The sequence below is a fragment of the Impatiens glandulifera genome, chromosome 4, assembly GCF_907164915.1.
Source record: "Impatiens glandulifera chromosome 4, dImpGla2.1, whole genome shotgun sequence".
Lineage (NCBI taxonomy): Eukaryota > Viridiplantae > Streptophyta > Magnoliopsida > Ericales > Balsaminaceae > Impatiens > Impatiens glandulifera.
In genome coordinates, this window is record NC_061865.1 from 13,634,002 (window position 1) to 13,659,555 (window position 25,554).

Consider the following 25,554-nt stretch of genomic DNA (forward strand, 5'->3'; position numbering starts at 1 on the left):
TTTTGGAACCCCAATCTATTTTTAAATAATCCCAAAAGGTCAGAAAATGATATTGAAATATTTTTGGGATATTTCCCAAACAAATATTTTGGCGACCCTATTTGTAATTTATTTTTAAATTCTAACACTTTTCTGATATTTTTTAGGGTTTTTGCTTAATCTTATATCAACGCAATCGTATGTACGCCTTTTAATTAATTTTGTATAATTATTTACGTAATTTAAACATATCATTGTTTAGGACTCCCGAACTACTAATTAAAGAAAATAAATGTTATAAATAAATATTGTAATAGCCAAACTTTTCTTTTAAAAAATAAAACCGTCATTTGACGGGCGTGGAGGACATAGTGTGAAAGCCCTTTCCCGAGCGTAATAAAAAACCGAACTCCTTATAGAAACTCTAGTATAAAGTACGTTTATACACGTACTCTTTACTATTTTTTCTAAAATCATTTGCGACTTTATTTTCAAATAAATAACCTTTTAAATTAATTATATTTAATTAATTTAAATCGGGTTTTAATCAAATTATTATTTGGCCCAAATTATTAAAATTTTTAAAAAATTAATTATTTTTACATAATTAATTTCTAAAGTTCACACGTATTCTCAAGATCTTTTAAATTAATGGTTTCTTTTAACAAAAATGAATGACACGCAAACAAATGTTGAAAAACATCGAACCTCGGACTACTTTGGGCGTCCCCGTATTGCCACGTGTCGTCCAAACACGTGCTAAGCTACAAATGAGACCATTCCCGAGGGTTACAACTGGAAATTAAAGAATATTAACCAATTGCAAAATCAAAATAACGACTAATTATTAATTATAAATTGCATTAATCTATAATTCCAAATGAATCATGACTGAAAAATTAATATAATATTAATTGTATTTATTATTTATTAAATCAAATATTTGGTACTTTTGTTTTAACAAAATTAAAAAAATACATAATAAAAAGGACTAATGAATCATATTACTTTTTTATTTATGCAATGTCAAATGTGTAGTATACATGTGTCTTTTCATTATACATAAATTGTGAGCATTTATCAACTAATTATTGAAATTGCTAATTAGTACTTTCAAACTCTGATTTAAGATAAGGAATAAAAAACCTTTAGACCAACTAATTAAATATAATACCCTAGATTTGTTCAAGTCCAAACCTAATCCTACCAAACCTAATGACTTTCTTTACATAGGACGTTTGAATATGTCTTGGTTTTAACTTTTAACCTTATCTTCCCCTTATTAATCTTATTTTTCTTTTGCATAAGCTCCTGTTTTATCTTCTTATTAATGGCGTTTTTTTTTTATATATTTTCCTTCAACATAAACTCTGTTTTACTTTTTCAAGGTTTTTTCATTTCAAAGTCATAATATAAAAAGACACATAACTCTTTGTAAGGTAACAAGATAAACAAATATTCATAAACATATCATGTAAATGTCCTTCCAGATATATTCAAATACATGTAAAGTTTAAAAAATAAAACTATGTTATATTATAGAATGATCATAATTAATTAAGATGGATTGATTAACATTATTTTATAATACAACATGCAACTTATCATTTCATGTGAAAATTAAGTGCTTATTTAAAATAAATATCATTTGATAAGTGCGATTTAAAATGATTAAATTCATTATATATAATTCAAATTATTTTAAAATATTTAAATTAAAATATGAATGACTTAACAACTCAATATTATAATATGAACATAAGAAAAAAAAATAATCCTTAAAAATTAATTAATCTGTAAAGATAAAATAATTATTAAGTACTTTTCGCATTTTATCAATTCAACTTATATATATATCAAACTTGTATAATTCTAATTAAAATATTTTCATTTGATTTATATATTATTTATTTGTTAAACTTATATAATTTCAAAATTAACATCAATATTCATCACTTAAGTTTTAGTTTTTTTTTATTAAACACATTCGGGGTTAAAATATTTATAGATTTCTTATAGATAATTTTGCTTCATACTCAACATGAAAATGCATGCTTATATTTTATTTTGATAAAATATAACCGATGCATATTTAAGTTAATGGAAATAGAAAAATCATTTTTATTGAAATTGAAGACCTCTCTCGTATTAAAATATTGTAATTCCTAAATAACCATTGGTAAATTAAAGTTTTTTTTTGTCCAAACATAAAAATCAATGAAGACTACTTCAATGAATAAAGTCATTGCTGATGTTAATTTTGACGAATAAAATAGGTAAAAAATCAAAGGTGTCATATATATGTGACAGTTGAAGAACAAGTCCAATATTGATCCAAACTAGAATAAGCAAAGTATAATATAAAATATATATGTATATGAAATCATGAAGGACTCCCATCCATGCCTATAAATAACATGATTCTTCCACTCCCAAATTCATCGTATAAATAGTTTGCTTTCATTTCATATATCTTTTCCAAAACACGAATTAAGATGAAAGGACAATTCCTTGTTCTTGTGGCCGTTGTCGCATTGGCTTTCACTCTTGCCAAAGCTTCCGACCCAAGCTCTCTTCAAGACTTTTGTGTCGCAATTGATGATCCAACTGGTGCTTGTATGTAGTTATATTTATATATATACACTTGATTATTTTCTTCTTATCTAATAGTATTAAGAAATATCTTGTAATTTATCGGTAGTGTTTGTCAATGGAAAGTTTTGCAAGAACCCAAATCTCGTGAATGCAAAAGATTTCTTCTTTTCTGGACTAAACAAGGCCGGGGATACGTCAAATCCTCTTGGTTCAAATGTTACTGCGGTGAATGTCAATAATTTGAAAGGTATTAGTTTCTAACACCACAAGAGTGTTTCTTTAAGAAATGTTTTCTTATAACTTATTTTGGTTGTGATATAGGACTCAACACATTGGTATTTCTTTGGCTCGTATTGATTTTGCTCCTTATGGATTGAATCCACCACATACACACCCTCGTGCTACTGAGGTTCTTGTTGTCTTCGAGGGTACTCTTCTCGTAGGCTTTGTGACATCAAACATTCCTAACCAAAAGAATCGACTCTTTACCAAGACGTTATACCCGGGAGATGTTTTTGTGTTTCCCGAAGGACTCATCCATTTCCAACAAAATGTGGGGAAGACTAAGGCGGTTGCTGGAGCGGCCTTGAGTAGCCAAAATCCAGGAGTAATTACCATTGCAAATGCCGTGTTTGGATCAGACCCCAAGATTTCTCCCGATGTTTTAACCAAGGCTTTTCAAAATCCAGGAGTAATTACCATTGCAAATGCCGTGTTTGGATCAGACCCCAAGATTTCTCCCGATGTTTTAACCAAGGCTTTTCAAGTGGACAAAAACGTCATCAACTACCTTCAATCTCAGTTTTGGTGGGACAACAATAACTAAATGAACGACACTATGAAAAACAACTTACTTTAGTACTATTTACAACATTTTATAATTTTTTTACACAATAATTACTATATATATTCAATAAATTGATGTATGAATAAAGTTTGATTTTGCAATTATATACAATAAAGTTATTATGTTTGTTAAAACATACTATTTTTTCCAAGTCTATGTCTATTTCTCTTTTGTTAAAACATACATTCAAAACGAATTCATATAAACAATGTTTGCATTAAACACAATAGTTTATACTTGCACTATATATTTTTTAAAAGTAATTGCTGAATATATATATATATATATATTTATATATCTAATCATCCTGTTAAGGAATTGGAATTATATGTGAATTCCACCCTTATCAATTTGGGATTACAATTTCATTAAATCAATTTTAATTCTTATAGAATTGGGTGTTGGTGCAAATTCTTAAAATTGTGAGTTATAAGCTGGCAATATGAAAACATAATTGGTCTGTTAAATAGTATGAAAGTTCAAATAGGAGAATGTAAATACTAATATGAGAATCTTTCAAGTAAACCACTATAAGAAAGCCATGGTACGACGCCAAATAATTGTCTAAAAGTAATCAAATGAATGTTAGGATTTGCATCCCAAATCTGACATGCTTGAAACAATATATGAAAACAAAAAAAATTGAAGAACACAAGAAAATACAAATTTATAGTGGTTCACTCAAATGAGCTACGCCACTTCAACCGACACCAGATTTCACTATGAAGAAGAAGAAATACATAGTTTTTAGCCTCACATTCTATCTCTCTAAATTATGTCTCATCAATGTAAACTCTTAATAATTACATATTTATAGGGTAAACATTCAAGTAATAAAACTAAATAACTTTTGGTCAGGCCCAAGTGCAAATCCAAATACAAACCCAATAAACTACAATTAACTATTGTAGAGTTTATTATAAGTGCAGGCTCCATAACTCAACAATCTCCCACTTGGAGACTAATTTTATCATCTCTCGAACGGTAGTGACTTCCATCCGGTGTCTTAATGAAGAAGACCAACTGAAGTTGCACACAACTTAAGTTTCTCGTTTGTCACAGCTTGCATCAGCATATCAGTTAGATTTTTACTCCGGGAATCTTATCAAGAGCTAACACTCTATCTTTTAAAGCTAATTGGATAAAATGATAAAGAATCTATATATGTTTTATTCTTCCATGATAAATATGATTCTTTGTCAAATGAATGACACTTTAGCTGTCGCATCGCAACACTTCCCTCATAGTTTTGATCCAATTCTCGCAAAAAGGGTTGCAACTACATCATCCCCTTAGCAACCTCTTTCACAGCAACATACTCTGTCTCACAACTAAAAAGAGAAACAATCTTATGTAGTTTTGAAACCCAACTAATTGTAATACCTCCTAAATTATAGATGTATCATGTTGTGCTCTTTCTACTATCAACATCACACATTGCCAGCATCAACATATCCTTCCAAAGCCATATTAGACTTTCGAAAACAGAAAGCGAGACCCATACTTCCTTCTAAGTATCGTAGTATCCACTTTACTATGTCCCAATGATGTTTACTCGAGTTACTCATTAATATGCTAACAACTCTCACTGTATGTGCTATATTTGGTCGTGTGCAAAACATTGCATACATAATACAACCAATGGTAAAGGCATATAAAATAGTGTCTATGTAATTTTTCTCATCCTCTATTGAAGGCAATTGATCTTTAGATAGTTTGAAGTGACTGACTAAGGGGTAGTAACTAGTTTTACATCGTACAAGTTGAATTTGCTAAGAACTTTCTTCACATATTATTCTTGTGAAAGTTTGAGAACTTCTTTATATCTGAAAATTCTCATCCCAATGATTTGTTTTGCAGCACCCAAATCATTCATTGCAAAATTTTCAGACAACTTTTTCTTTAACTTGTTAATCTCATACAAGCTTGCTCTAGGATCAACATGTCATCAACGTAGAGGAGCAAAATAATGTACGATTTATCAAACCTCTTGATATAACAGTAATGATCAGCTTCACACCACAAAAAAATGTTACTTTTCATAAAGCTATTGAACTTCTTGTACCATTGTCTTGGAACCTATTTCAAACCATACAGACTCTTCTCAAGCTTACACAAAAGCTCATATTTTCCTTTGATTTCAAATCCTCGTGGTTGTCGCATATATATCTCTTCATCTTAATCGCCATGAAGAAAAACAATTTTAACATCCATTTATTGTAGATGATTGTCTTCTTTCATAACCAAACTCAAAATAGTTCTGATTGTCATGAATTTGACCACTAAAGAGAAGATCTTATTGTAGTCAATACCTTCCTTCTGTTGAAATCCTTTCACAACCAACCTTACCTTGTACCTCATGGTTTTGTCATGTTCTTCATGAAGATCAATTTGTTGTGATGTGCTTTCTTTCCCTTTGGTAGCTCAGTGAGCTCCCAAGTCTGATTTGACATCAAAGAGTCCATCTCATCTTTCACTAAAACTCTCACTTAACTGATTCATCAGATTGTATTTCTTTCTCGTATCATTTAGGTTCTCCTCTATCTATCATTTAGAGATGGGGACCACCTCACGACTGATTTTGATTTTTGACGATCTTCTTAATTGTATAACCAGTGTTTGATGATTTGCCTATGTGGACACGTTCTCAACGATTTCATCTAAAACAATACATTGGTCTTCTTCGATAATTGATATATATTCACCTAAAAATCTCTCAAATCGACTGTACCAGTCTCTTCTAGTTTAGAATCACCATCTGATGTCTTCTCAACACAATCTTTATAGAGAACTTGTTCATTGAAGATAACGTTTCTTCTATGGATAATCTTTTGATTTTGATTATCCCAAAAACGATAACCAAACTCGATATTAGCATAACCAATGAAAAAACATTTATTATACTTTGGATCAAGCTTGCTCATATCACATTCATTAATATGAACATATGATAAACAACAAAATACTTTAAAATAAGAAATATTTACCTATTTTATTACTCTAGGCTTGTTTATGAATTATGAATTCAAGAGGAATATATGGTCCTCTGTTTATCAAGTAGGCAACAATGTTGATAGATTATGCCTAGAAAGTTCTAGGCAGCCCTGCATGCAATCTCATGCCCATAGCACACTCGTTTAATGTTCGATTCATCTGATCATCTACTCCATTCTCTTAAGGAGTTTGGGGAACAGTCTTCATCATACTAATCCAATTCACATCACATTACTCTCTGAAATCTGAACTGATGTACTCGCCTCTGTTGTCGAATCTCAAGCATTTAACCTTCTAATTTGTTTCATTTTCAACCAAAGCCTTCCACTTTTTGAAAATAATAAATACTTTAGACTTGTGCTTCATTAAGTAAACTCATACTTTTCTTGTCAAAATATCTATAAAAGTGATGCAGTAGTGTGATCCACCAATAGAAGAAACATGTTAAGGTCCCACACATCAGTGTGTACCAACTCTAACCTTTCTTTCTTGAGCTCCTTCCTAATATTTAAGAAACTCACCCATTTCTATTTTCCAAGAATGCAATTTTCACATAACTGATGTTCAACCGACTTCAGTTCTGAAATCTGTCCATTCTTCAAAAGAAATTTCATCCATTTTTTGCTCATATGGACCAACCTGCAATGCCATTGCTCACTGTTCTTCGAGTCATCAACTACAACAACAACTATTTCTTTACAAGTTGAAGTCGTGTATAATGTTCCAGTTTTGTAACCTCCAGCAATAACTATTGCTCTTTTAGTCACATTCCACGCACCATTTCCACAACTGAAACTATGACCTTCTTCATCAAGTTGTGTAACAAAAATCAGATTGCAAATTAAAACTAGAATGTGTTTCACCTTATTAATCTTCCAAACATAACTATTTTTCATCTTCAATTTGATTTCTTCCAAGACAACAATATTTAGTGGCTCACCATCTGCGAGATAAACTTTCCCATAGTTTTCAGGAACATAATTCTCCATTAATTCTTTGTGGGCAGTGGTGTGGAAAGATGTTCCCGATTGCAAAACCCATGAATCTATCGGGCTATCAACAGACAGAAGAAACACATCAGTGACAGTTTCTGTAACTGAGTTGGCTGCATCATTTTTATCATCACCGTTTCTCTTTGGTAATTTGCAGTTCCTCTTTAAGTGACCCTACTTACCACAATTCTAGCAATCAAATGTCCACCCAGAATTGGACTAAATCCTCATATTCTTCGACACAGATCTTCTCTTACCTCGGTTGAAATTTCTATCATTACTCTTACCCTTATTTTCACCATTCATAATAGAACCTTTGAACGTTTCACCAGAATAAATTTTACGAATCTCTTCAACAAGAATACGATCTTTAACTTCAATAAATTTCGGTTTAGAATTTCCAACAGAGTTGCTAATTGTTGCCCTCATAGGCTCCTAACTATTTGGTAGAGATGTTTACAAAATCAGGGCACTAACTTTGTCCCTAAAATTAATCTCAATAGATAATATTTTTGATTCACAATTGTATTAAATTCGTTCAAATGAGTAGTGATAAAAGTACCATCAACCATTCTTAAATTGAAGAGTCTTTTAATTAAATATACATTGTTGTTAACAAATGGTTTCTCATACATATCAGAAGAGCTTTCATCAGACCCATGGCAGTCTTCTCCTTTGCTACGTTGTGAACAATAATTTTGGCTAGCGTCAATCGAACAACTCCCAAAACCTGTCTATCAAGGAGTTTCCATTCAACTTCATCCATCCTCTCTGATTTCTCACTCAAAGACACATGAAGCTTCTTTCCATATAGATAATTCTCAATTTGCATCCTCCACAATGCATAATCTATTCCATAAAATCTTCTAATCCCATGTCCTTTACTGTTATCGCCTGCCATCGTTTCAAATACTCCGATCTAGCCTAGAAGCTCTGATACTAGTTGTTATGATTTTGATTCCCCAAATCTGACCTATTTGAAATGATCTGTAAAAATGCAAGAAATGAAGAACACAATAAAATACAGATTTATAGTGGTTCACTCAAATGAGCTACGTCCACTTCAATTGCCACCAGATTTCACTATGAAGAAGATGAAATACAAAGCTTTTTTTGCGTCACACTTTATCTCTCTAGAATTCTGTCTCATCAATGTAAACCCTTAATAATAATATATTTATAGGATAAACATTCAAATAATAAAATCTAAATAACTCTTGGTTAGGCCCAAGCCCAAATCTAAATACAAACCAATAAACTCTAATTAACTATTGTAGAATTTATTATAAGTGCAAACTTAAAAGAAAAACATGTTGCAAAACAAATTATGAGGAGGTTATAGGTCCCGTCGATCGGGATGTAGTTGGAAGTCCAACCCCACCTTATCCTCACCATTTCCATAAAATTTTACTTGTTATGGATTTTAGCCAATGAATTATATATAAACCACGCAAAACAAATTATAAGAAAATGCATCCAAAATGTGATATAGAAAATTTTATTATTACGAGATTCTAAATTTTATTCAAAGATCTCATTTTTTGAATGGAGGAATTTGACGGATGATAGATGCAAAAATTATGTATTATGGTTAGTCGTTATAGAATATGTTGCGAAGAGGTGGAGAGGACACATCACTTGTTTTTGAATTGAATGAAGAAACTTGATTTGGAGCATATTTTGAAATATAATTGACATTGAATGTGTGATGCCTAAGTCAATTGTTGTATGCTGGGTTGTTGGATAGAGACTGCGAGCTGAATAATTTGGCTTATAAACTTTTACTTGAGATGTATTTTAGCCACTTAATTTTCCAAGTACGTACTTGATTTTGACAATGAATCTTATTATGCATTTTTTTAATTATGAAGAACTAACGTGACAACCATTGACATGACTCTCCACTTTCATTCAAAGAGCTTTCAATGAGAATCGAACTCGTGATAATTTGGTCTTTTAAGTGAACTATTTTCACTTAGTCACTCGAGGAATCTCATTATAATTATCTGTCTAATACTTCTTATTTTTCTTTCAATTGTCATTCTATTAAAAAAGTCGTCTAAAAAAGCTATTTGACGAATATTGTCAGTTCAATCGATAAGATGAAAGGAGCCACCAAGTAAAAAAAAAATAAACTGGCTGGAAACAAACCGCACCTTCTGTTTCCGATGATTATAAACGTCGGAGTACCTTCTACTGGCCGAAAGCAGAGAAAATTGCACAATCGTTCTTCTTTTACCGACGTTCATTTTTGAAGCCACTTCTTCAGTTATTCTAAATTGACAAGGGTGGAATTTCATATACTTTAAAATTCCACTGTATTTATAATTCCAATTCCTTAACAACATGATTAAATATATAGTGTTAAACAAAAATTTCTAACTTTTAAATATATAGTGCAATTAATGTATTTTTTTAACAAAAGAGAAACAAACTTAGATTTGGATAACAATAAAATGTTTTAACAAACGTAATAACTTTATTGTATATAATTGGTTTTGAATGTAAATGTTTTAGCAAAAGAGAAATAGAGAGACTTGAATAATGATAATAAGTTTTCTTTATTGTATATAATTGAATTATCAAATTTTATTAATGCATCATCTAATATAATAGTAATTATTGAGTAGAATAAGCTTGTTTGATATTGAAGTATTTTTTTTTTATCTAAACCGAATATTTTATCTCCTTTCATTTTATCTATTTTTAATCACTCTTTTTATATGTCAAAATATCAAAATACCATTTATTTAATATTTTTCTCTCATATTTTAATCTCAATTATTTAAAGTGTAAAATAATTATTAAATTTAAAAAACTAATTTTCGAAAAATTTAAGTTAACCATAGATTTTACCCTAAAAAACGCTAGATCAAACAGGCTCCAAAGTCTAAGGTAAGTCAAAATTCAAAACACTTTTTGAGGGGCGGATATGCTCTTTATTCAAAATAAAAATATGTCCAAAAGTATAATTTGGACCATAAACTTTTACTTGAGATGAATTTTAGCCACTTAATTTCTTAAGTACTTGATTTTGACAATTAATTTCATCAACTTGTAATATTTATAATTATCACTACCACTGCTTCTTATTTTTCTTTAAATGTCATATTAAAAATAAGTCGTTCAAAAAAAGCTGACAATTTATAACTTTTAACTGTAGATAAGTTAAAAAGAAACAGCGCCTTCAGTTTTCCGACGTTTATAAGCGTCGGAAAACCTTCTACCGGCGCAAAGAAGAAAAATGCTTAAATTGTCCTTCCTTTACTGACGTTTATTCCCGTCGTATATGTAGTACATCCGACGCCACTGCTCCTGTTATTATGGGCAGCGGTTTGTTTGGGTTTTTTAATCTAGGCAGGTCGCACACCCGTGTGATTTTTCGTTAATTCGGATATTGGAATCCGTTAATTCTGAAAACTTTTTGATAGGATATATATAATTGCTATCAAAATGTTTGAATGTCTTATATTTCTTAAAACCTTATGAATTTAAATGGAGAGTAGAAACGTAATTGAACTAGAGCTTATCTCGTCGATTGATCTCCGATTGGGCTTATGTTGTTGGGAAACCCCGGAGTTAGAATTATCTCTTATTGCAAGAACAAGAATAACATCTTACATGTGGCTTTAAAATAATTATTTATTTAAAATTCGTGCAATAAACTCATATATAAATTTTAGAAAATTTATTTATTAGCTCTCAATCATTTTAAAATATAAAATTGGGGACTAAAATTTGAGTGTCTACAGAGTACCCATCTTACACCAAGTTTGGATGATACACTTGAATTAATGAAAACGAATGTCCAAACTTAAATAATAGGCACCTAATTCAACTCTCCCAATTTCTCTGAACTTGTTTTACTTATAAAATGGTAATATACTGTAAATAGATCAAACTTGTCGAGTGTCACATGAGACTCACATATAGACAGACCTCTTTACAAGTTAGTTATAATTCGAGTCTTTATTAGCTAGATGCTGGATCGTTGGGACACAAACGAAGGAGCTTTTAGTTTGGAAGGGAAATGAAGATTTCCACTCATTTTATTCATTTGGCGCCTGTGGCGGTTGTTTTTCCTCAACACACATATGATAGACGACGAGTTTCTCCCGATACCTATAATTTTCTGGTGAATTATCTGGTGGAAAGAAATCAGAAAATATATAACAACCAAAGTAGGTCATTAAAAATTATTCACAATATCATTATCATAACGATGTTAAAGATTAGATTCGTATACATGTGAATTCGTGTGAAGACATTATTACTTTTCTTGAAGACTTTCGAGTCATTAATTTTATATGTTATTTTTCCTTACTTTTTTGAACTCTTTTTTTCCGTTTATGATTTTGTTATTGTGCTAAAACCATTTTTATTTGATTAAATGGATCCTTAAATAAAAAAACAAATTACTTTTTGACCAACTAATTAAATACAATACCCAAGATATGTTCAAGTCCAAACCAAACCTAATGAGTTTCTTTATACAGGGCGTTTGAATATGTCTTGGATTTAACTTTTAACGTTATCTTCCCCTTATTAATCTTATTTTCTTCCCCTTATTAATCTTATTTTCCTTTTGCATAAACCCGTGTTTTATCTTCTTATTGACGTTTTTTATAAATATTTTCCTTTTAACATAAACACTATTTTACTTTTTCAAGGTTTGACCATAATTTCATTTCAAAGTCATAATTTACTTTTAATAAAAAAAAGACGCATAATTAGCTATCTGGAAGGTAACAAGATAAACAATTCATAAATATATATATATCATGTAAAAATCCTTCCAGATGTATTCAAATACATGTAAAGTTTACAAAATAAAACTATATTATATTATAGAAAGATCATAATTAATTTAGATGGATAGATTAAAGAATATTTTATAATAAATCTTATCTTTAATCGAAAAATTAAGTGCTTATTTAAAATAAATATCATTTGATAAGTGCGATATAAAATTATTTAATTATTTATATTTAAATCAAATTAATTAAAAATAATTAATTAAAATATGAATGACTTAACAACCTTGATCAATAGTATAATATGAACATAATAAACAATTTGAACCCTTAAAAATGAATTAATCTGTAAAGATAAAATAATAATTATTTTTATTGAAACCATAGACCTCTCGTATTAAAATATTGTATCTCCTAAATCACCATTGATGAATTAAAGATTTTTTTTTGTCCAAATATAAAAAACAATGTAGACTACTTCAATGAATAAAGTCATAAGTGACAGTTGAAGAACCAGTCAAATATTGATCCAAATCAGATATGAAATATATATGTCACACAAATGTATATGAAATCATGAAAGACTTCCATTCATGCCTATAAATAACATGATTCCTCCACTCCCATATTCATTAATTCATCATATATCTTCTCCAAAACAATAATTAAGATGAAAAGACAATTCTTAGTTCTTGTGGCAATCGTTGCATTGGCTTTCACTCTTGCCCGAGCTTCCGACCCAAGCTCTCTTCAAGACTTTTGTGTCGCAATTGATGATCCAACCGGTGCTTGTATGTAGTTATATATGTATACACTTGATTATTTTCTTCTCATCTAATCGTATTAACAAATTAATTGTATTTTATCGGCAGTGTTTGTCAATGGGAAGTTTTGCAAGAACCCAAATCTCGTGAATGCAAACGATTTCTTCTTTTCTGGACTAAACAAGGCCGGGGATACGTCAAATCCTCTTGGTTCAAATGTTACTGCAGTGAATGTCAATAATTTGAAAGGTATTAGTTTCTAACATCACAAGAGTGTTTCTTTAGGAAATGTTTTCTTATAACTTATTTGTTGTACGTATAGGTCTCAACACATTGGGTATTTCTTTGGCTCGTATTGATTTCGCTCCTTATGGATTGAATCCACCACATACACACCCTCGTGCTACTGAGGTTCTCGTTGTCTTCGAGGGTACTCTTCTCGTAGGCTTTGTGACATCAAACATTCCGAACCAAAAGAACCGCCTCTTTACCAAGACGTTATACCCTGGAGATGTTTTTGTCTTTCCCGAGGGACTCGTCCATTTCCAACAAAATGTGGGGAAGACTAAGGCGGTTGCTGGAGCGGCCTTGAGTAGCCAAAATCCAGGAGTAATTACCATTGCAAATGCCGTGTTTGGATCAGACCCCAAGATTTCTCCCGATGTTTTAACCAAGGCTTTTCAAGTGGACAAAAACGTCATCAACTACCTTCAATCTCAGTTTTGGTGGGACAACAATAACTAAATTAACGACACTATGAAAATAACTTACTTAAGTATTATTTACAACATTTTATAAATTTACACAATAATTACTATATATATTCAATAAAATGATGTATGAATAAAGTTTGATTTTGCAATTATATACAATAAAGTAATTTTGTTTGTTAAAACATATTATTGTTTTCCAAATCTATATCTATTTCTCTTTTGTTAAAAAATACATTCAAAACCAATTCATATAAACAATGTTTATATTAACATACAATATATACTTGCACTATATATTTTTACAAAATTCTGTAAAGTGATTAAGTGAGAATTGAACCCTTGACATTTATCCTTAGGTCGATTCTTTTCAGTTAGTGTGAATCTATTTATAATTATTTAATACTTTTTATTTTCTTTTTTAATTGTCATTCTATTTAAATGTCATCGTAAAAAAGCTATTTGACGATTATTGTCAGTTCAATCGATAAGATCAAAAGAGTCATCAAGTAAAAAACATAATAAACTAACTGGAAACAAACAACACCTTCAATTTCCGACGCTTATAAGTGTCGGCGTACCTTCTACCGGTGCAAAGCATAGAAAATTGCTCAAATTGTTTTTCTTTTACCGGCGTTTATTTCCGTCATTTATGTAGTATTTCCGACGCCACTTCTTCAGTTATTCTAAATTCATTATAAGTGTGGAATTGAAACATAAAAAATCATTTACATTTCAATTCCACTATACTTATCATTTCAATACCTTAACAGCATGATTAAATATATAGTGCAATTATATATACTATTGTGTTTAGTATAAACATTATTTATATGAATTGGTTTTAATGCATCTTCTTTAACAAAAGAGAAATAGACATAGACTTGGATAACAATAAAATGTTTTAACAAAGATTATAACTTTATTGTATATAATTGGTTTTGAATGTATTTTTTTTTTTAGCAAAAGAGAAATATTAGAGAGACTTGAATAATGATAATAAGTTTTCAACAAACATAATAATTAACTTTATTGTATATAATTGCAATATTAAATTTTATTAATGCATCATCTAATATAATAGTAATTGTTGAGTAGAATAAGATTTTGGGATGATGCTTAAGTTTTACATAGTCCAAGATTAAGTTAAAAAATAGAAAAAAATGGGGAAATTGTAAATTAAGATTAAAGGAGAAATCGTTAATTAAGTTGAATTAAGAAAAATGTTTCAATTAATCAAAATAAACTTAGGATAATTAAAATGAACACACATAATTTTGATGATGATTTGATGAAGAAATAAAACTAAGTTCAATAATGTGTTAATATGCTGGTAAAACTGAGTGCGCTGACAACAGAGATGCTCTAACAGCTGAGTTGCCATCAGCAATATATTGTGCCAACATCTGAGTTGTCATCAGCAATGTTGCGCCAACATCAGTGTTGCATCAATATTTGTGTTGCGCCAACAGCTGAGTTGCCATCAACAGTGTTGCGCCAACAATAGTGTTGCTATTGAGCCAAAAACTGAGTTCAGTATCAGCAGTGTTGCTCATCACCAGAGCTCAATATCAGCCGAGTTCCACATCAGCTCTCTATTCTAACATACAAAATGATAAACGAATATTCCTTTCACCTACACACTACCCCGTACAAATAAATATGTCATTCGCCTGCGCACTACCCCGTACTAATGAATATTTCATTCTCCTGCACATTACCCCGTATGCCAGGCGTACGACAAATGTACCACTACCACATGTTAACAAAATGGATTCGACCATTGTCATGATTCAAGGATAAAAAGATATCAGAGAACAACGGTGAATCTTCTTTGTTGCTTCGTTCATGAAAATCTCTCTCGGTTCTCTCTGGATTAAAAAGTGATATTCACTGTTATTTACAAGTTACTACGTTAAGCATACACGAGACGATATACATAGAGATAATTTTTTGTATCATTAGATAGTGATTTCATTATTGTAAGTTGAACATAACGTTTTCTGTTCATAAAGATAGTGTGAGAGCTAGGAAGTCAGATAGTCAATCGTTAAGACCTGTGATCTGAGTGAGTTTGTGTAGAGGTTATACAAATCAAAGTCTTTTAGTGGAATTCTTCTGGAAATAGAAGAAGGGGTAACATATGAGTTTTATCGTCGAACATCCTTTGTCGGGTGTGATGTGAAGGAAGATATTGAGCTTGAACCACTACCTCCTTTGTACCCTGTGAGGTCCATTTTAGCAGAATTAAGGTGCTCCCACTACCCTTCTCAGAGCAATTCCTTGCTAGAGCTAACGAATTGGCATAAAATCTTGTATTGTCTATCAATTAATTAATGTTTCTCTTTATAATGAGAGATGAAAATAGTTAATCTTTATTATTTAAAAAATATAATTCATTTTTTTTATTTCAAAAAATCTTTTGAAAGGAGGAACACTACATCACAATTTTGAGAAAAAATGTTTTAAAGTCTTATATATGAATTTAAATCGAGAGTAGAAACGTAATTGAACTAGAGCTTATCTTTTCGATTGATCACTGATTGGGCTTATTGCTGAGATACCAGGAGATGAATTATCTCATAATGCAAAAACAATAACAACATCTTACATCTGTATTTAAAATAATATTTTATTTAAAATTCGTGTAATAAACCCATATATAAATTTTAGAAAATTTATTTATTGGCTCTCAATCATTTAAATGTATAAAATTAGGGGACACAAATTTGAGAGTCTACAGAATACCCATCTTACACAAAGTTTGGATGATACATTCAAGTTCATGAAAACGAATGTCCAAGCTTAATTAATAGTCACCTAATTCAACTCTTCCAATTTATACGAACTCATTTTACTTATAAAATGGTAATAATAGTGTAGAATTATCAAACCTATGAGACTCACATATAGACATACCACTTTATAAGTTAGTTCTAATTCGGCCCGGGATCGTCACTTTGTGGGTTTGACATCGTCTTCACCGCAGTTGTTGTTCCTCAACACGCATATGATAATCGTCGAGTTTCTCTCGATACCTATAATTTTCTTGTGAATTATCTGGTAAAAAAAATCAGAAAACATATAACAACCAAAGTAGGTCGTTAAAAATTATTCACAATGTCATTAGCATAACGATGTCAAAGATTAGATCCGGAATATATGTGAATTCGTGTGGAGACCTCGTTACTCTTCTTTAAGACTTTTGAGTCATTAATTTTATATGTTTTTTATTTATGAATTTGCTGTTTTAACGTTTTTTTATTTTATTAAAGTATCATTAAAAAAAAGTTACTTTCAATCTCTCATTTAAGAAATGATAAAAAAAATAAATTATTTTTAGACCAACTAATTATAATAGCCAAGATATGTTCAAGTCCAAACCTAATGATTTTCTTTATATATGGCGTTTGAATATGTCTTGGTATTAACTTTTAACCTTACCTTCCCCTTATTAATCTCATTTTCCTTTTGCATAAACTCGTGTTTTATCAATAATTTATAATACATCTTATCATTTCATCGAAAAATTAAGTATTTATTTAAAATAAATATCATTTGATAAGTGCAATTTAAAATTATTTAATTCTTTCTATTTAAATTAAAATAATTAAATTAAAATATGAATGACTTAACAATCTCAATAGTATAATATGAACATAAAAAACAATTTTAACACTTACAAATTAATTAATCTGTAAAGATAAATAATTATTAATTTTTTTTTTGGCATTTTATCAAATATTGTATTAAAATATTTTCATTTTATTTATATATTATTTACTTTTTAAACTTATATTATTCCCAGATTAATATAAATATTCATCACTTAAGTTTTAGTTTTATTAAACACATTCGGTTAAAATATTTAGAAATTTCAAATAGTTAATAGAAATTAAGGAAAACAAATTGACAACATTGCTTCAACTCAACATGTAAATGCATGCTTATATTTTATTTTGAGAAAATATAAAGATGCATATTTAAGTTCTCGGAAATAGTAAATTCATTTTTATTGAAACCAAAGAGCTCTCGTATTAAAATATAGTAATTCCTAAATTACCATCGATATCGATGAATTAAAGAGTTTTCTTTTTGTCCAAACATAAAAATCAATGAAGACTACTTCAATGAATAAAGTCATTGCTGATGTTAATTTTGACGAATAAAATAGGTAAAAAATCAAAGGTGTCATATATATGTGACAGTTGAAGAACAAGTCCAATATTGATCCAAACTAGAATAAGCAAAGTATAATATAAAATATATATGTATATGAAATCATGAAGGACTCCCATCCATGCCTATAAATAACATGATTCTTCCACTCCCAAATTCATCATATAAATAGTTTGCTTTCATTTCATATATCTTTTCCAAAACACGAATTAAGATGAAAGGACAATTCCTTGTTCTTGTGGCCGTCGTCGCATTGGCTTTCACTCTTGCCAAAGCTTCCGACCCAAGCTCTCTTCAAGACTTTTGTGTCGCAATTGATGATCCAACCGGTGCTTGTATGTAGTTATATTTATATATATACACTTGATTATTTTCTTCTCATCTAATAATATTAACAAATATCTTGTATTTTATCGTTAGTGTTTGTCAATGGAAAGTTTTGCAAGAACCCAAATCTCGTGAATGCAAACGATTTCTTCTTTTCTGGACTAAACAAGGCCGGGGATACGTCAAATCCTCTTGGTTCAAATGTTACTGCCGTGAATGTCAATAATTTGAAAGGTATTAGTTTCTAACACCACAAGAGTGTTTCTTTAGGAAATGTTTTCTTATAACTTATTTTGGTTGTGATATAGGACTCAACACATTGGGTATTTCTTTGGCTCGTATTGATTTTGCTCCTTATGGATTGAATCCACCACATACACACCCTCGTGCTACGGAGGTTCTTGTTGTCTTCGAGGGTACTCTTCTCGTAGGCTTTGTGACATCAAACATTCCTAACCAAAAGAATCGCCTCTTTACCAAGACGTTATACCCGGGAGATGTTTTCATCTTTCCCGAGGGACTCGTCCATTTCCAACAAAATGTGGGGAAGACTAAGGCGGTTGCTGGAGCGGCCTTGAGTAGCCAAAATCCAGGAGTAATTACCATTGCAAATGCCGTGTTCGGATCAGATCCCAAGATTTCTCCCGATGTTTTAACCAAGGCTTTTCAAGTGGACAAAAACGTCATCAACTACCTTCAATCTCAGTTTTGGTGGGACAACAATAACTAATTGGACGAGACTATGAAAAACTTAATTAAGCATCATTTTATAATTTTACACAATAATTACTATATTTATTTAATAAAATGATATATGAATAAAGTTTGATTTTGCAATTAAATACAATAAAGTTATTATGTTTGTTAAAACATGATTTTAATGTTATCCAAGTCTTTGTCTATTTCTCTTTTTGTTAAAAAAAATACATTAAAAACAATTCATATAAAAAATATTTATATTAAACAAAATAATATTGTGGAAACTCATATATAGCTCATTGTCATAACCTGATCGATTGAGGAATATTGAACCATTCTGAACAATCGGACTCATACTTGCACTATATATTTACAAGTTAGACATTTTTGTTTATTAAATAATGTTGTTAAGAATTGGAATTATAAGTGTGAAATTGGGCTAGAGTTTTGAGGCTCAATTTGGTGTGTCTCAATGTTAAGTAAAAAGGAGGAAAAAGATATTTGCGATAATTTGTTGAATTAAAAAAAAAGGCATGAAATCACATCATGGAGAAAATGTCAATCAAATCGTATTATTATGGAAATATCAATCGCCACGAGATCATATTATAGTTAAAATGTCAAATAAATCAAATGATCTTTACCCTAACTATGAATTATAAAATCGCATATATATATATTTATATTTATATATATACGAGGAAGAAGATGTGAGACTAAAACCTAAATCAAACAGAGAGAGTTAAAGTTTGTAATCCCTATTATAACTATATTGAATCGATTTTTCGAAAGTAGGACGTATGACATTGTTGGTCCGAACCTAGGTAAGATACTTGTGTCGTTATTTTGTTTTTCTTAGTTTTACGCTATTATTCTGAATTCCACTATGGTTTCTATTATTCCGCTTACATTCTTATGGTGATAATTTTTACCAGATGGGAAAAAAGACTTTGGGTCGTGGAAGATGAGGGCACACTTAAGCAACATGGGAGTTGCTAAATCACTCAAAGGAGAATCGCAATTACCATCCTCGATGGATGCGGAGAAAAAGATGGAGGTGTTGGAAAGGGCCTATAACACCTTGATTCTTAGTCTCAATGATAAGGTGCTGCGAGAGATTGCTAGTGTCACGACGATAACAAAGGTGTGACTTTAGTTGGAGTGTCTGTAGCACTATCATCTCAGATCTACATCAAATAGAAATTCTTCAAGTTTAAAATGACTGAGGGGAAGAACATGCAGACGCATCTCGATGATTATGTCAAGATTATCCTTGATTTGGAAAACATCGAGGAGAAATACAAAGATGAGGATAAGGCGCTGATGCTTTTGAATTCTTTTCCGAAGTCATATGAGACGTTCGTAGACATACTTGTGCATGAGAGAATGAAACTTACCCTCGATTATGTGATGAGTACATTGAAATCGAATGACCAAAAGAAGAAGAATGAAGAGATCAATATGTAAGTGGAGATGGACTCTTGGTTCGAGGGAAACAGAGATGTGAGACAATAAAGCAAGAAGAAGAGACATTCGAAGTCTCTTGGGAGAAATATACTAAGTGCTACAATTGTGACAAGGAGGGGAACTTTAAGCGAGATTGTCCAAATTTGAGTAATGACAGTAAGAAGAGCGGAAAAGTGACGGTTGTTCAAGAGGTTGAGAATGAGTACGAAAGTGTGGATGTTCTCGTTGTCTCCACTAATCAATCCAAAAAACATTATCTGATTAGTAACATTCACACAACCATACAACAAAGATTAAAAACTAAAATATTACAATCAATAATAGCTCATAATTATCTCAATTAGGGTTTTTATTTCCATATAAGTCATATTATTCATTTGCTCACCCCTAAATAATCTAGTATCCGAATGCAAAACAAATGTGTACATCTCATCTTGTATTAATATAAATGATGGTAATTATAACTATCTCTTGTAACTAGTTTATGGTAATTTCACCATTGATGATCGAATTAAGCTTTAATTTTTGAAGAATAAATACCCAACCTTATGGCGTGTGAATAATAATTAATCAAAGAAACCTAGGAGCTAGGTCTAACCAGGTGTTACTCAATGCATGTATTCTTGGCCAATATTGTATCAGTTTCAATCTTATCTTCTAGACAGTTATTTTCGGGACTAACCCAATCATACGAAACCTTGTAAACTTACTTATGTATTAATTAATCAAATAAACCTTGGAGACTTGGTCTAGCTAGGAAGATGTCACTCCATGCATGTTAAGATAAGTGAATGATTCAAACTTTCCATAAAATACATGTCACTGCTTTGCGTATCATTATAATCTCAACATGTGTCACGTAAATGAAGATTAAATCAAGAAAAACATTGAAAACATTAAAATAAGACTAACACTAAATTGCATTTAGAATAATCATAATTGAGATTTGAAAGATTAGATTATAATTTTCTACCAAAATCCCCCTTTTTGTGTAGTGTATATTTAGAACTCACATTCGACATATTTGTGATATATCTTAAAAAATTATTTATACAAAAAATAATAATTAACAAATAAGGATTTTAAACAAATTAATTAATTGATTAAACAAATATGTTGTCAAATAAACAAAATGTATGTACTTATTTATGTTTTAGTTAATTAATTTGAATTCACGTGTATCTCCTTGAATATAAACTTTTATTTTTTTATAGTAAAAAATAATAATTTACAAGTTAAATATTAATGAATTTTTTATTTTTCAAAAATTATTATACAAGTTTGAGTCATTAAACTTATGGTCATAATTATTGCCTTCTACATTCAGTTAAACAAGTATTAATGAAAAGATGTTAGAAGGAAATAGTTTATATATCCACTTCCTAGTTTTAAATTTATATTTCTGAAATTTAGTAGTCAATCCAAAACTTAATTTCTAGACCAAGTAAATATAGATTTGTTCAAGTCCTAACGTACGTAATCATATATAGCAAACCTTATAAACATACTTATGTATTAATTAATCAAATAAACCTAGTTAGGAGACTTGGTCTAGGAAGGTCTTACTCCATGCATGTTTTCTTGACCAATTATTTCAACCTTATCTTGACACTTATTTTCGGGATATATAGACGAATGATTCAAACTTTCGATATCATTGCATAGAAATACATATGTCACTACTTTGATCATCATTATAGTCACAACATTTGTTGCGTAAATGAAAATTAAATCAAGAAAAAATGGAAATTTTCAATTATGGGGGAAAATGGCAATTTTCATTCAAAATCAATAACTAAAACAACAAAAACATAAACAATGAAAACTTACATAGCTACGTACTTCTAAACAGGCTAAATGTTATGGTTTCCCAATTTTTTATATAATGGATGTATATTTAAGTTTTCGGAATTAAACTAGTAAATCCATTTTTTTTAAATTATCGTAATTACTGAGTTTACTTAGTGTAGATAGTTTCTAGTAATTTCACCCTGGATGAATCTGAGTTTTCTTTTATCATAATGTAAAAATCAATGTAGACTACTTCAATGATTAACGTCATTGTTGATTTTAATTTTGAAGATTAAAGAGGTGAAGAACAGGTCCAAATTAAGAACAAGCAACTATAATATACAAATTAAATATTTCACTCCATTGTATATGAAGTCACGAAGTAATCCCCTCCATGCCTATAAATAACATGATTCTTCCACTCCTATATATATTCATCAAACTTTACTTTTTTTATTCTTCTGCATTCTAAAATGAAAGGACGATTCCTTGTTCTTGTGGCCGTCATCGCATTGGCTTTCACACTTGCCCGAGCTTCCGACCCAAGCTCTCTTCAAGACTTTTGTGTCGCAACTGATGATCCAACCGGTGCTTGTATGTAGTTATATATATATATATGCTTGCCTATTTTCTTCTCATCTAACCAACAGGATTAATAAATTTCTTGTATTTTATCGGCAGTGTTTGTCAATGGAAAGTTTTGCAAGAACCCAAATGATGTGATTGCAGACGATTTCTTCTTTACCGGACTGAACAAACCTAGAGATACGTCAAATCCTCTTGGATCAAATGTTACCGGTGTGAATGTCAACAATTTGAAAGGTATTATTTTGTAACTTCCCAAAGTGTTTCTTTCCACATGGTATTTTTTGTATATTAATTTTGGTTATGTTATTTATTTGTTAATTATACAGGACTCAACACGTTGGGTATTTCTTTGGCACTTCTTTGGCACGTATTGATTTTGCACCTTATGGATTGAATCCACCGCATACTCACCCTCGTGCTACGGAGGTTATTGTCGTCATCGAGATTCGAGGGTACTCTTCTCGTAGGATTTGTGACATCAAACATTCCAAACCAGAAGAATCGCCTCTTTACCAAGACATTATACCCAGGAGATGTTTTTGTCTTTCCCGAGGGACTCATCCACTTCCAACAAAATGTGGGAAAGACTAATGCGCTTGCAATAGGGGCATTAAGTAGCCAAAATCCAGGAGTTATTACCATCGCTAATGCCGTGTTTGGATCAGACCCGAAGATTTCTCTCGATGTGCTAACTAAGGCTTTCCAGGTGGACGGAAACGTAATCAACTACCTTCAATCTCAGTTTTGGTGGGACAACAACAACTAAATAAAATGGACTATGTAAAACTTAAGCATTATCATTACTATTAGATTACATGATGTATGAATAAAAATTGATATTTCAATTATATACATACAATAATTAAAGTTAATTATTATGTTTGTTGAAAACTTATTATCATGATTCAAGTCTTTCTATTTCTCTTTTGCTAAAACATTTACATTCAAAGCCAATTTTACACTATATATGTTGATTTCTCTTTTGTTACAAAAGTACATTCAAAAGTATATATTTAAAAGTTAGGAATTTATGTTTAACAATATATATTTAATCATGCTGTTAAGGGATTGGAATTATAAATATATGATTTTTAAGTTTCAATTACACCCTTGTCAATTTAGAATATCTGGAAAAGTGGCGTCAGGAGTGCTACATAAACTTCGGGAATAAACGTCGGTAAAGAATAACGATTTGAACATTTTTCTCCTTTTTACGCCGGTAGAAGATATACTCCGACACTTATAATTGTGTGACACTGAAGGTGCTGTTTGTTTCCAGCCAGTTTATTTTGTTTTATTTGATGACTCCTTTGATCTTATCGATTGAACCGACTATAATAGTCAAATAACTTTATTTTTATTGAAGTTATTATGATAAATTATTTATAATAATCACAAAGTTAAATACTAAAATACTTATTATTTTATATTATTATTTATTATTTTATTGTCATATAATTAATACTTTTAAATTTTTAACAAAAAAAAATATATCACTTAATCATTATAAATCATTATTTTTTAAATAACCAAGTTATATAACCAAAACACTAACCAAACGATTTTCCTAGATATCAAATCTTACATATTTAGGATTGACGTATTTATGAACTAATTAACTTTAAAATAATTATTTTTATGAAAATAATTCTATAATAAGATATAGACGGGAGTCGTTTAAGGATAATGACAAAAGCATTATAAAAACACGAAGGTCTAAAGTGTCACCAAACACCCGAAACACGACGAGATTGACTATTTAGGGAAACAACAATGAAACACATAAGTCAAAAAATTTCTCCAACGAACAAATACAACATAAAATCTTGCATTAATGAGCTTGGAGATCTTCAAAAAGATCAATGAGTTCACCGACCGTCTCTACCAGTTTTCGAGAACAGACCTTCGCAATCGTCATAATAATAACGTTGTTGAGTAAATACATCGGTCGATCGCGATCACTCAACGTCCTACGGTTTCTTTCGAGTCAAATGGTCCACCAGAAATAATCGGGATAGAATCCCAACCTCCCAACATTCAACCATTGACTTAGGTATCACCCTCTTAATATCAATCATATTCCAAAATAGGCTTCAAATTGTAGCCACTCCTTTACAATTCAAAACTAAGTGAGGTGTCATCTTCACATTATGTAACGATTACTCATAATACATTTTTTGCATTTATATCCGTCAAGATTCATTTATTCAAAAACAAAATCTTTAAATGGAATTTAGAATCCCGCAACTTCTCCTATAAAAAATCATACGGCACAATATCCACAAATAAAATGTAACAAAGACAACCTTAAAGGAATACACAGCAATTTCAAACAAATATGATCACGAATGAATAAGCAAAGTGTATGTGTACTTATTTATGTTCTTAGTTAATATTCATTAACAGTTAACTTTATTAATATTAATTTTATAGTAAAAATTAATAATTTACAAGTTCAATATTAAGATATTTTTTATTTTTCAAAATATATTATAAAAATTTGAGCCATTAACCATATATTATGGTCATAATTCTTGCATTCTACATTCAGTTAAACAAGTCTTCATGAAAAGATGATAGAAGAAAATAACATATCCACTTACATATATAGTTTTAAGTTGGTTTATATTTGTAAAATTTAAGTCAATCCAAAAATTAATATATTTCAAATAAAAATAATCTTTGGCTATAAATAAAGAGTTAGCAAATTGACTCAACTCAGTTATTTGCAAAATTGACTCAACTCAGTTATTTGATCATAATTGAATTCTTATTATGATCAAAACATTGCATGACATCTTATAGTGGTTATTTGATCATAATTGAAAGATTCTCACATTAGTATTTACATATATTCTCTTATTTGAA

General features: G+C 30.2%; 2 protein-coding genes and 2 pseudogenes across 2 annotated transcripts; all 4 read left to right on the top strand.

Moving 5' to 3' along the window:
• Nucleotides 1-2,474: 2,474 nt before the first annotated feature.
• Nucleotides 2,475-3,550, top strand: LOC124934774 (annotated as a pseudogene).
• A 9,281-nt stretch (nucleotides 3,551-12,831) lies between these two features.
• Nucleotides 12,832-13,832, top strand: LOC124936166 (germin-like protein subfamily 1 member 13). Its single transcript, XM_047476633.1, has 3 exons — nucleotides 12,832-12,952; nucleotides 13,034-13,174; nucleotides 13,248-13,832. Exons 1-3 carry the CDS (start codon nucleotides 12,832-12,834, stop codon nucleotides 13,667-13,669), a joined length of 684 nt encoding a protein of 227 aa, XP_047332589.1. The 3' UTR covers nucleotides 13,670-13,832.
• Nucleotides 13,833-18,003: 4,171 nt separating this feature from the next.
• Nucleotides 18,004-18,872, top strand: LOC124936264 (germin-like protein subfamily 1 member 13). Its single transcript, XM_047476748.1, has 3 exons — nucleotides 18,004-18,149; nucleotides 18,235-18,375; nucleotides 18,450-18,872. Exons 1-3 carry the CDS (start codon nucleotides 18,029-18,031, stop codon nucleotides 18,869-18,871), a joined length of 684 nt encoding a protein of 227 aa, XP_047332704.1. The 5' UTR covers nucleotides 18,004-18,028; the 3' UTR covers nucleotide 18,872.
• Nucleotides 18,873-22,571: 3,699 nt separating this feature from the next.
• LOC124936265 lies at nucleotides 22,572-23,481 on the top strand (annotated as a pseudogene).
• The last annotated feature ends 2,073 nt before the right edge of the window (nucleotides 23,482-25,554 follow it).

Coding starts and splice junctions, on each gene's coding strand:
- LOC124936166 (XM_047476633.1), top strand. CDS start 12,832: ATGAAAAGACAATTCTTAGTTCTTGTGGCAATCGTTGCATTGGCTTTC. Junction 12,953..13,033: donor TGATGATCCAACCGGTGCTT/GTATGTAGTTAT, acceptor TTTTATCGGCAG/TGTTTGTCAATGGGAAGTTT. Junction 13,175..13,247: donor GAATGTCAATAATTTGAAAG/GTATTAGTTTCT, acceptor TTGTACGTATAG/GTCTCAACACATTGGGTATT.
- LOC124936264 (XM_047476748.1), top strand. CDS start 18,029: ATGAAAGGACAATTCCTTGTTCTTGTGGCCGTCGTCGCATTGGCTTTC. Junction 18,150..18,234: donor TGATGATCCAACCGGTGCTT/GTATGTAGTTAT, acceptor TTTTATCGTTAG/TGTTTGTCAATGGAAAGTTT. Junction 18,376..18,449: donor GAATGTCAATAATTTGAAAG/GTATTAGTTTCT, acceptor GTTGTGATATAG/GACTCAACACATTGGGTATT.